Source organism: Rhinolophus sinicus, chromosome 9 (assembly GCF_057876585.1).
Source record: "Rhinolophus sinicus isolate RSI-liver-muscle chromosome 9, RSI-T2T, whole genome shotgun sequence".
Classification (NCBI taxonomy): Eukaryota; Metazoa; Chordata; class Mammalia; order Chiroptera; family Rhinolophidae; genus Rhinolophus; species Rhinolophus sinicus.
The window spans coordinates 26,588,795-26,601,766 of NC_142509.1; the positions used below are offsets into that span (position 1 = coordinate 26,588,795).

General features: G+C 42.3%; 1 protein-coding gene across 2 annotated transcripts in view; it reads right to left on the bottom strand.

The window, feature by feature from the left end:
• SVOP (SV2 related protein) overlaps nt 1-12,972 on the bottom strand; it is a 61,271-nt gene that overhangs the window by 23,605 nt on the left and 24,694 nt on the right. For both annotated transcript variants that reach the window (XM_019757466.3, XM_019757465.3), the window contains one exon: nt 8,487-8,611. In XM_019757466.3, coding sequence (XP_019613025.3) covers nt 8,487-8,611 — 125 coding nt within the window. The remainder of the gene's footprint in view (nt 1-8,486; nt 8,612-12,972) is intronic.

The window sequence follows — 12,972 nt, forward strand, 5'->3', positions numbered from 1 at the left end:
ATCATATGCATGAATAATAGCTACCTTTAATTGAGGACCTACTATATGCCAAACACTGTTCTAGATATTTCACATGGATTATCTATTCAATAAGCATTGCAAGTGAATGAGCATAGGTAAGCATGATTTCCATTGTGTGTGTGTGTGTATCTTTAACCTCCATTTTCATATTTGTATCTATCTATGTCAGATAAGTTGTTAGTTGACCAGGATCACCCAACTAGTAAGTTACTAAGTGGAAGAGCCAAAATTGTAACCCAGGTCTGTCCTTACTGTGTAGCCCATCAATCCCTTCCCTATTTGGATGGTGTCACAATTATAAACAATACTTCAATAAACATCTTTAAGCTGAAATCTCTGTCTTCACATGAGGTTTCCTTGGGATAGATTCCTATAAGTAGAATTTAAGTTAAAGACTATGTATATTTTTAAGACATACATATGTATATACTCGTATATACCAAAGTAGTTCCCAAAAACATTGTTCGAATTTGTATTCCTACAAGCACCTCTCTCAACAAAACACATTAGGAATTTTATTAACTCAGCTTTGAAAACAGGGACCAAGATTACACTGGCTGCACAAGATTACAGTAATCACCATGAATGACTTCTTTGACATTTTATTCTATTCTCCAAAAGGTGTGCTTTTATTATTTTAAAAAATCAATAACAATAATAATAATAAAAAAATGAGAAGTATGTTTACCTTTACCTCACCAAATTAAAGCCAAACTACTAACCTTGCAAAAATGTGCAAAAGCATATTCTACGGGCAAAGCTATTCCTGTCCTTACCTGTCAAGGATGTCTTTTTATAATGAACCTATCCCCTGCAGCCTATTTTTTAAGTTACAGAAGTAGCACATGAATGCATTCTCATTGTAAGACAATGTAGCAATGTACAAGTATACACAGTATATGGTGGTCCTTCCTCTTCCTCATAACTCTTCTTCCATTCCCCTCCTCCACAGCCATTATTACAGGAGTTTGCAATCTTCCAGACCCTTCTCTATGTAAACAAATAAATACATTTCAGCAAAATGGTATGTTTCTTTTTTCTTCAATTCTCTTCCCCTTCCTCCCTCTCTCCCTTCCTTCCTTCCTTCCTTCCTTCCTCCCTCTCATCCTTCCTTCTTTCCTTTCTTAACACATGCAGCATACTGTCCGAGTTCCATCCATCCATATGCCTCGACTCTTACCGCTTGCTTCCGTGCACGCCACTAAACCTCCAACTGCCAGTACCTGTCACTCTTCCCTGAGTGCTTTCTCTGGTCATTAAAAGTTGCTTGGCCAATATGTGTGGCAGATCGTAAATGCCAAAGAATTTAAACTTCCCAGGAGCGGCCCTCAATTCATCCTTGAATGGGATAATTTGGAGATGTATGCTGCAGAGTCTCCCAGAGTAAACTACTACAGTTCACCCTTGAACAACACCAGTTTGAATGGGGTGGGTCCACTTATACGCCGATCGGGGCCCTTCATATCCGCTGGTTTCACATCCGCAGATTTAACCAACCTCAGATGGAAAACGATTTTTACATTCCCAACAGCAGTTTCCCATTCATGGATAGAAAATACTGTTTGTCATCCGTGGTTGGTTGAATCAATCTGAGAATGCAAAACCTGCATGTAGGAAGGGCCGACTGTAAAGTTTTGGGGGAGCCAAAAGTTATACCTGGATTTTTGACTCTGCTGGGGTGGGCGCCCCTAACCTCTGCGTTGAGTCAACTATACTTGCTCTTGAATTTGTCAGGATCTGTTTCCAATAAGACAGTTTGGAAATCTTTCCATATTAATGTACGTAGCTCTGCCTTATTTTTTAACAGCTGCAACCCTGTTGATTAATACTTAGATTGTGTTTTCAATTTCTTTTTTTTTTTTTTGCAACCTATGCCACAAGAAACATTTTTTCTGTAATTGTGGTGCCCCACACTTGGCCATTATTCATAGCAGTTCATAATGCAAATGAGCTGTTTGATCTCCATCCAAAGTATGATTATTACAATCACACTGAAGAATGAGAGAATGAGCAATGAAATTAGCAATGGCAAGCAGCAGCTGAGACTGGTGTAAATAAACCGCTACTGCAAATAACCACATTTACAACATTTCGGCAATTAGAGAGTTACCATTTGGATCACGTGCTTGGGAAGAAATGACCTGTGATCTCCAATGGCATTTGTACTTTGTCTTTGGAGGAAAGATCAGTGCCCAGGACAGGTTGTGAGCAAGCTCATTCTAGACACCAATCTGAAAAACCCGAGGCAGGTTTCAAAGTAGAACAGGTGGGCAACTACCTGGGGTATGCGTATTTAGGAGCAGCCAAAACACAAATAGGATGCCAGTGAACGAAAGTTTCCATCCCAGCCTTTTAGGTAAGTGGCATTTCTGCTAACGTACACAGCACCCTCTACTGGAAATAAGAAATGATGTGCCTGAATACCCACCTGTATCTTGTATTTTTTGTGTGAGGCACTAGGTGCAATTAGAGGCAGTTATCAATTTTTTTTTTTTTTGGAGCTTATTTACGTTCTTTAAAATGTCTACAACAAAAATATATTGTTTGTAATGAAAAATAAAATCACATTTACCTCCCTTGCTTGAACTAAAGTCTCTTTCTTCTTCATGTTGCTTCATAAAGAAAATGGAATTATTTGGCAACCTAAATAGGATTTTTCTTTCCTGCTTTAATTAAAGAGAGAAGCACCCATCCTACATTCGCAAAATGATCTCCAAATCAGTACCAGGGACCCAATGATTTACTAGGACCTTCTGACTATGTAAGCTCACAACTCTTTCCCAGTATTTGTTCAAATGGAAGAGCTTTGACACTAGACAGACCTGGATTTGAACCCAGTTTCTCCATGTGGTAGGTGGTTTGCGAAAGTTGCCCCACTATTTTTCCTTCCTGTATCTACGCTCCCTTGCAATGTGACTTTGCAGCTCATTCCATGCAGAGTCTATTTCTCTATCCCTTGAATCTGAGCCTTTTGGCTTGCTTTTGATCAACAGAATGTAGGAAAAGTGGTGTTGTGCCAGTTTCACGCTTAGGCGTCAAGAGGCTTTGTGGCTTCTGCTTGTTGTCCGGGACTCTTGCCCGGGTACCATGTGACCAGGTACCCAGGCTAGCCAGCTGGAGGATGAGATGCTTGTGGAACAAGAGGAGTCAGCTGTGGCCATGCTAGCCTAACCTGCCCCCATCCAACTCACCAGTTGACTGAAGACATACTGTGTTTCCCTGAAAATAAGACCTAGCCGGACCATCAGCTCTAATGGTCTTTTGGAGCAAAAATTATGAGACCCGATGTTATGTTACATTACGTTACGTTACGTTACGTTACTTGGTATTATATTATATTACTCAGTATTATATTATATTGTATTATATTATATTATATTATATTATATTATATTATATTATATTATATTACTTGGTATTATATTATATTACTCGGTATTATATTATATTATATTGTATTATATTATATATTATATTACTTGGTATTATATTATATTACTCGGTATTATATTATATTATATTATTTTATATTATACCAGGTCTTATATTAATTTTTGCTCCAAAAGATGCATTAGAGCTGACGGTCCGGCTCGGTCTTATTTTCGGGGAAACACGGTACGAGTAAGATGAGTAAGCCCTGCTGAGACGAGAACAACCAAACTGCAAAATCATGAGTTAAATAAATTGTGTTAAGCCATCAGTGTTGGGGTGGTTTGTAACAAAGCAAAAGGTAACCCCTAACCTCCACCTAAGAACCATCTGACCTTAAGCAAGTCACTTACCATCTCTGAGTCCGTTTTCTCATCTGTACAATAGGTGTCATAGGATTGTTAAGGGACAAGATGGGGTCATCTGCAGAGAGCACTTAGCATAGTACCTAGCACTTGGTAAGCACTCAATTAACATTATCGTCATCGTCATTACTAATAATGTTATTGTTGTTGCTGTCACCAAGAACCAATGTGAAAACCTATTCTGAAGGAAGGAAGAAAGGAAAGAAGAAAGAGAAAGAGAGAAGGAGGGACAGAGAAAGGCACAGATCAGGGCAGAGGGATGGGTTCCTTATTAATAATATAATCTGTGTATGAGGTGATGGATGTTACAATGACTAAACTTACTGACGTAATCATTTCGCAAGATATGTAAGTCAAGTCACGCTGTACGACAAACTTATGCCATGATGTGTGTCAATTATGTCTCAATAAAACGGAAAGAAAACTTTAATTAAAAAAATGTTAAATAATTTGTAGTTTTCCTGGAAATTCAGAGGACATTGTAAGGACTTCTGATTGTTGGGCTTTTAAAAATTATACAGCAAAGTTTTATTCGTTTGGTTTTGTGAGGTGGCGCAATTGGGTAAAGCTATTCTAAATGAATGGAAACTCTTAGTTACATTTAATTAACATAAAAGTGTCTTCAACGAAATGTTGCCCAACAATGAACTTAGGGGAGTCATTTGCATAACCAGATAAGAACATTGCATAACTAAAACGATTATTTTTATGTAAATAGATGGAGTGAAAGTGCTGGGAAGCCAGTGGCTCTTCTGGGTGGCTGAATATTTCATCTGTAATTTTGTTTGTGGTTTTCATTTGCTCTCCTCCTGGACAAAAAGCTATAGAATAGAGTAGGTAAGAGAATACATTTGGAGGGTCAAGTGACATTGCCATCTCAGCTCTGCCTTTTACTAGCTGTGTGACCTTGGGCGTGTTAAAGCCCCGGTCTTCTTACCTGTGAAAAGGAGACAATAATATCTGTCTTAAGGTTTTGTGAGTTTTACAATGGTCATGGGTATAAGCACGTGATCTGGTGCCTGCAGAGTTGTAATAGCTCAATAAACAAACAGAAAGGATACAGTAGCGTTCGGTAAATGAACTGCTAAATGGGGAGGCATGACACCTGTTGTGTGGGGTAAGGAACAGGTAGGCAAGCTGGGGGACCCTTACAACATAAGGGTAAGGCGTAAAGGCACTCCCAACCACTCTGCGTCCTGTATTTTATTCCCCTGGGGTCCTGTCCTCTTTCCCCCAGAATCTCTCCCCTTAGGAGGTGGTCTTTCTCTCTTCTAGCTACTCTGTCATTGCAATTCCATTGCTTACAATCTTCCAGAGGTTCCTCAAAATTTCTGGCCTGCTGATGGCACCCTTTGCTTGCTTTCCAGCACTGTTAAAAGAGCTATTCCATTTCTTATACCTTTTATGTCATTTCCAGAAAATGTGGAGGAAAAAGAAACAGAAAATAGTGCTTCTCATTGTACCATCTTGAGTAAGAATCACTGTGGACAGTTGGAATACTTAGTGCCTGTTCCTTCCCTCCTACGGGCAGAAAAGCCAGGGGGTGTCTGGAGGCTGGTTCTGCTGTCTACGACCTAAGCATCCCTGGGAAAGGAAATTTAATGTGTACTTCGGTGAGTGCATTCCTTCCAGCCGCCAGGGGACAATTGTCCCCTGGTCAATGAATGGCTCATGAATGGGGCAGTGGCTGTGTCTGCAGGAATTCCTGGAGTTGGACCAGAAATAGAGCACATGGGCCACAAGCCCTGCAGGCCCAGATTTATGGGCATGGCTTAATGGCCTCTGTTTCAAGCTCCAGTTGTTCTTAAGCTCATCCTAGATCCAGGAGGATTTATCAAATGCCTAGTCTGCAGAGACCTGCAGGGATCGATAGTGGAGAAGGGAGGGAAGGACGGAGGAGAACTGAGAGCTACTCACTGTCCCTCCAGCCTCTAAGTGGCAGAAAGAGTCTGGGGATTTGATCCTGTGTTAAATCCATGTGGTCACATCTCCTCCCCTCCCCATGTGTTCTGTCTATAATTACACACTAAATTCACTGTCCACCACACTGACATTTGAGCTTCTTATCAAAGCCTTCGGCAGACCAGATTCATGCTAACATTTATTGAGTGTTCTGCTGGACACTATCCTGGGCGCTTTACATGTATTGTTATTTAACATTGTATGTGACTTAATGATGGAGGTATATTATCAAGATGGTATATTATATACCATCTTGTATGTGACTTAATGATGGAGGTATATTATAAAGATGAAGAAACTGAGGTGTAGAAAGGTTTAGTTACTTGCCTAAGGTCACACAGCTATGATGTGTCAGAGTCAGGATTTGAACCTGGGTCATCTGGTTTTAGGGTTTTCGATCCAGTGGTCTAACCACACTACCTCAGCATTAGCATCACCCTTTTAGATCACCTGTCCCCAATCATGACACTCAGCAGACTCAAGAAGTCAAACACTAAACTGTTAACCCTCAGAGGGAGGGGCTGCAGTGGTGCACCGCCCAGCTCCTCACCCACCAACGCCAATCTTGCTGTTACCGCCATCAAAGAGCCAATCTGCCAGCAACAGAGATGAACATGGACAGAACTATCCGATGGCACTTGGGGGCAAGTTATTTACATTGGACTCCTTCCATTTCAGAAGGAGCAGTGATTCATCTAGACCAGAACTGGCACATATTCTGGGTACTGCCTTTCCTTTCCTGCCCGTAGGGGCTCAGCCAGCACCGCTATCCAATGGAAAGTATTTGATCCATTGACACGGGATCCCGCCTAACAGTGCACTGGACTAAGGGAGCCGGCGTGTAATGAAGAAGATACAGCAGCAGGTACATGACCATGAAGTCCACCGGTCGGGTCACATACTTTCCCACCCCAAAGCTGCTGGCTTGAGAGTGATGGAACAGCCTGGGAAGGTGCCCCAGAGGCATCCGCTTGGAGATGGTAACCTGTGAGGACAGGGTACTATTTCCAGGACACAATACACCCTTTCACCAATGACCATTATGGGGAGCTGTGCAGAAGAATACATGGTTCTGGAAATCAAAAGGTTGAGGTAGGCGTTGCCTTCGTTGCCATCACTGCCAGTGACGCCATTGGGGGAATTTGTATTTCCTCCTCCTGCAACTCTGACGTGGCGTTTGAGGCTTTAACCAGCTCCTCTTGGTCTACCTACCCAACCTCGGCTCTCAGTTCTCACATGTCTCAGGCCGACAAGCTAACCGAACTGGAACTTTAGCTATAGCTTCCTCTTTGCTTGCATTTTCCTTCTTATGAAATAGCCTACATGGTCCCCAACCCCCTTTCTGAGTCTTTCCAAATCCTTTATATTCTTTTTTTAATTAAAATAAAAATCCTTTACATTCTTAATAGCAAGGCAGTAAAACTCAATGGTTAGAACCCAGGCTCCGGAATTGGAGAGCCCAGGTTCAGATTCCGGCTCTGCCTTTTGCTGTGTCTCCTGGGGCAAGTTACTCACCTCTCTGTGCCTCAGTTTCTTTATATGTGAAATGAGATTAATGATAGAATTTACTGGATAGGGACATTTGGGCGGGGGGGATTAAATGAGATAATCTGGATAAATTGTTTAGAATAGCACCTTCCTGTTAGTAAACACTAAATATTGGCTCTCATCATCCTTTAGGGTGGGGTCAACATACTTTTCTAGTATAAAGGGCGAGATAGTAAATACCCAGGGTGTCAAAAAAATGTATACAAGTGGATACTTTGGTCAACATTGCTCAAGCAGTAGTTTGCCATAATCAGAAGTGTCTAGACGCTGATGGGAACCACTTTGAGCACCTCTTGTAATTGCAGAAGTCAAACGTGACTTGTATTCATCTTTTGTTATTGGTATATATTGGTATTACAATTTCAATACAGTTTTCCTTTCTTAAAATGTGTATACATTTTTTTGGCACCCTCTGTATTTCAGGCCACAGAGTTTCTGCTGAGACTACTTTGTTGCTGTAGCATGAAAATGGGCATAGATGCTATGTGAATGAATGAGTGTGGCTGTGTTCCAATAAAACTTTATTTAGGGAACCAATGAGCACATTGCATTCAGCCCACATGCCATCATCTGTCAATCTCTGCTTTAGGATTCGTAATATCCCAGGAGAGAGTGACTTCTTTCTACCACTCTGACTAGTCTCAGTACCTTAACAACGGCAACAACACAATAACACCCAACTCAAACTGTCAGCCCCATTCCACGCCTCATGCTTCTGTTAGGAGGGGGTGAAGGCAGCATGCATGATGGTTGTGAGCACAGATGTTGTAGGCAGATAAACTCAGGTTCTTAATTCCACCTACACACGGTGTAACTTGAGCATATGATTGTACCCACTGAGTCTCAGTTTCTTCAATTGCAAAATAGAGGTTGCAGTTAACTCAAATTTCCTGCGCCTGCTGTGACGTGGCAAAGAGAAATGTCCGATCCACGCTACATCTATTATGTTCATTCTTATTTCGCATTCATGACCTTCCAGCTATTGTGTTGCTTTTGTTGTTGTTAACCATTGCAATACTTATAACGACGCTATTCTCTGGTTGCATTAGAGCTCCTGATACCAAAAGCCCCGTATGCCATCTTCGTATCTCCTGAAGGCCACAAACAGAGTTGACTCTATTGGCTGTCTGGCTGGAAGGCCAGAGCTGGGTATTTACTTACGACTGGGGGACCCCTCCGATCCCGAAGCCCACCAGGCCCCGGAGCACTAGGATCCAGCTGTACACGGGTGCGAAAGCACTAAGGATGCCATAGTACAGAGTCCAGAGAACGCTGATCTTCAGCCCCTGCAGAGAAGGGAGACACCAGGTCACAGGGCTTCTTAGCACCTCGGGTCCCATGGCCCCTGCTTACATTGAAAGTCACCAATCGGGTCATGTCGAAGGAACCCAGACAGCCAAGGGGATGCCAGGGGTTCCTCTATATGGGTGATGCCAACCCCTAGGGGCAAAACTGTAGGGCATTCTTGGTTGTCCCAATGATTGCCATTGAATAGCCAGGGCTCAGAGATATCAGAAGTCCCACTGTGCATGAGACCCAATAAACCCTTGTGCTGTGTCCTGCATCATCTCGAATCGAACTTCTCACCCCACTGTCACGCAGCTGAAAACTCTGTTGGTATCTGCACCTAGACCTTCACTCTATTTTACATGTAAACAGGATTTTTTTGGGGGGTGTGGGGTGGGGCATAGTTTGAATATACCACACTTATTTTTCGGGAAGGCAACTCCCAGGTAAATCAAAGGAAGATTGTGATTGTATTTTGTTTTCTCTGGAAGTTTACATAATTGTTCATCATTTCAGAAAACCGTGTTGTCAATGGCAACACTGTGTGTGGTGTTTGAGTCACTGAGGAAACACTTCGGTGTCTGTCTGCACTCAGGGCTTCGATGTGCATCTAGGAATAGACTGATCAGAATCTTATTTCCAAATATCAAACACAAAGAAAAAAAATATCAACACGATTCAGTTAAATACAAGCTTATTTATAATCAGGGGCAAATATCAACCCCTTCCTCTTATTATCTAGGCAGAATTGTACATGAACATTTGCATATTGGAAATAATTTTATTTTATTAATTACCTCCTTTAAAAAAGTTCTCCCTCAGGTCATACGTAGTTAGGGCATTATAACGGACTTCTTTTTTCAAGGATGTGAGTGGCTATTTCATTTTAACTTTGACATTATTTGTGGATGATTAAGAAACATTATTAACATCAGGCAGCAAGAAAAAAAAGTGTATATTCCTGGAGTGTTCATTATGCTTAGAGACTGAGAAAAAATTGAGGGTAAACATAATTTAAATGCTAGTTTTTATATCACAACCAACACCAAACATATTATGGAGTAAAATGCAAATTTCAGGTGGGCATGAAGTCTGGGCAGGTTTCTCTCTGAAGCTCTCCTCCCAGTTCCCCGGTTGGGCTCATTCTTTGGCCCCACTGGGGACACTTTAGGGGAAAAGTGTGAAGCACATGATTTTAGCTTTAAAATCTTAAATTGAATTAAAAGGACTAGAGAGGCAATGTGGAGGTCTACCAGATGATTTTGAGTCTTTGGGGGAAATGATTTTAGGTGGTAGAGAGAATGTTTTAAATGACTTTGAATCACCTTGCAAGAAAGTGATTTCTTTTTCATTTCAGTCTTCATTCTTCTGATCATGTCCAAAAGAAAGTATCCATGTGGTGTAAGCCTGTCTTAAACACTTTTGTAAACACCCACTAATTTCTCCTTTTAACAAAGAGGGCAGTGGGGCTACCATAACCAGCAAGAACTTAATAACATCGTTTTATTTTCACTGTATTTATCTTTGCAGCTATTTCCTTAGAGCAATTGTTATCCTTTTTAAGACTCTCCATAGTTTCTTTTCAAAAGAAAATTTCATTTCCTTATCCAAAACAGTTTATGCAAAGAAAGATACTGTGTACATAAGAGAACAGGTAGGGCAGGAATTATTAAAGTAGGAAGCCCTGGATCTACTGCAATAATAATAAAGCAACATTTCTGTACCCTTAAACCCATGACTATGAAATTGGTACCTGCCACAGATACAATTAATTCCTTTCTTTTGGCTTAAGCTAACTCAATAAAGATTTTCTTTCTTGGAACCCAAGGAGTCTTGAATCAGAAACAGGACACCATTACCACCAGAGAAAAGAAAAGAGAAGGGAAAGAAAGGGAAGGGAAGGGAAGAGAAGGGAAGGGAAGGGAAGGGAAAGGAAATGAAGGGAAGGGAAGGGCAGGAAAAGAAAAGGAAGGGTAGATGGGTAGCCCCTCCTTTCCTCCGCCCCCCTCCGCCCTTCTTTCCTTCCTTCATTCCATATTTATTTATTTAGCATCCCCTATATGCCAGGCTCTAGAAATAGATGCACAGACATTACACATTCGTTAATTTGCTCATTCAACGATTCATTCAACAATAAGCACGTATTGAGTGCATGCTGTATGCCAAACACTAGAGTACCAATGTATATTATTTATTCAGTATACGTGTATTGAACATCTGCTGTGTGCCCAGCACTAGAAGTACTGATATGCATCATTCATGCATTCACTCATTAGTCCGCTATGCATGTATTGAGCCCCTGCATGTATTGGGTGCCTGACAGTCAAGGTACTATTTATTATTCATTCATCCGTTCACTATGCGCGGATTGAATGCCTACTGTTTGCTAGGCACTGGGCTTTGTCCCAGGCTCCAGCAGGGAATAGGACAGTCCGTCTCTGACTTCATGGAACTTTCATTTGCATTTTTACTATTATATCATTACACTGGACCCTCACAGCAACCTTTGGGAAGAGGTTATTTTCATTTCCTCTTCACAAATGAGCACAGTGAGGGTTGAAGTCGTTGAGTGATTTGCTCAGGATGAGCAGTCAAAACTGGAGCCAGGATTTCCAGTCCCAAATGCTGTACCGTGATTGAGCCACGCCCCTCCTCCAGGGCCTCTGATGGGTCCCTGTTACCTCTGGCAGAGAACACACATGCACCATGCAAGTGTAATGCAGCAAGGGCAGGTGGGCCTGGGTGAATGGAAGAGAACTTGCTGTTCTGTCAGCCTCTACAGCTCTGGCCAAAAATTACCATCACAGAATGTGGATCCCAGGCAACTCGATAGCCCAATTAAAATAACAATAACCCCCCACCCAACTCTTTTTATTTTTATGCAAAATATGTCATTTTTGAAATGGAGCCAATTTGTTCAAAAATCCTATAAAGCACTGGATAAAGAAAACACATCTGTGGACCATATTTGGCCCATGGCTCATCAGTTTGCAACCTGTAGCCTGGAAAGGCTTCCAGCTCCTGCACCAAGAAACTGAAAGCCTTGCTACCACTTGGGTGCCAGGCCTGCCACCCCCAAGAGGAGAATGCCACTATCGTCATCGTGGGCATTGCTCAGTCAACTACAGGGCTGTCTGACTCTTAAACCCCCTGATGTCCTCCCATGATGCTCAAGTGCCAGGAAAACAGTTACAAGGCAAGGAGACCTGGGGATCTTCAAAATACTGAAATGAACAGCCTATTGTCTGCCAGTCACCTCCTTTCCCTCCTTTGAGGTAACATGGACCTATAGCCATTGAACTAGATACCGGTAGTGACTTGATCGTATTCCAAAATTGTTTTTCTTTGTGTCCCAACCAATTACAGTTACCATTGATTGCGGGCTAACCATGCATCAATAAATACTATGCTAAGTGCATTATATACATTTCTTATTAAATCCTTCCAACAGCCCTATGAGCTTCTACTGCTGTCAACCCTACTTTGTAGATGGGGAAACCAGCCACTTGCCCAAGGTTATCTCGCTCGACAGGAGTCACTAGGATGTGGACCTGGACGCGTTTATCTCCATCCCTTCAAGGCCAGACATCCACAGTTGCCCTTCCTTTCCGTGGCTGCCAGGATGAAGAAACTTCTGTAGGAATCGAAGCGGCCTACTGAGTCCCAACCCCATATGTGATTCCCCTGCAAAGTCACGCAGCGGACACCCTCACAGAAACTTCCCAGCTGGACCAAGGCAGATCAAGGAGCTAAGAGGAGATTTTCGGCACTTACTAAAGCTCGCCAGCTGCCCCACTCACCCGCTGTTCCTGGAGGAGTTCTGGGGAAGGGTTATAATTAGAGTCTGATCCATCTTCCCCGAGGTTGGGCCAGAATTCCATGCAGGGGATGAGAGGGCTCTGCAGTCTGGGGGTGCTTTCTCTCCTCTGTTTCCGGTCACGCCAGCTTTACAATGATTGGCATTTAGTCAGCTGGTCAGGAGAGCTGGAGGCAGCCCCTCAAGGCTTCATCCATTTGGGATGATGGATGTTCTACTTATCAATTGAATTCTGGGGGATAATTCAGTTACGTCCCCGAGCAGCCAAGGTCAGGGGGAAGGATGTGGAGTCTGGAGCCAGATATAACTGCATTTTAACACTGGCATTGCCAGTGTTGGCACTATGAGCTTGGCAAATGGTAGGAATGACAATGGACATTGATGAAATGCTTCCTCTGGGCCACGAGCTTTCTGTGCAAGGACCCATTTACTTCTCATAACAGCCCAATGGGAGCAATGACCATTATCCCATTGACAGATGAGGAAATTGAGGCACAGAGAGGTTGAGTAACTTGTTCAAGGTCACACAGCCTGTGAGTGGAG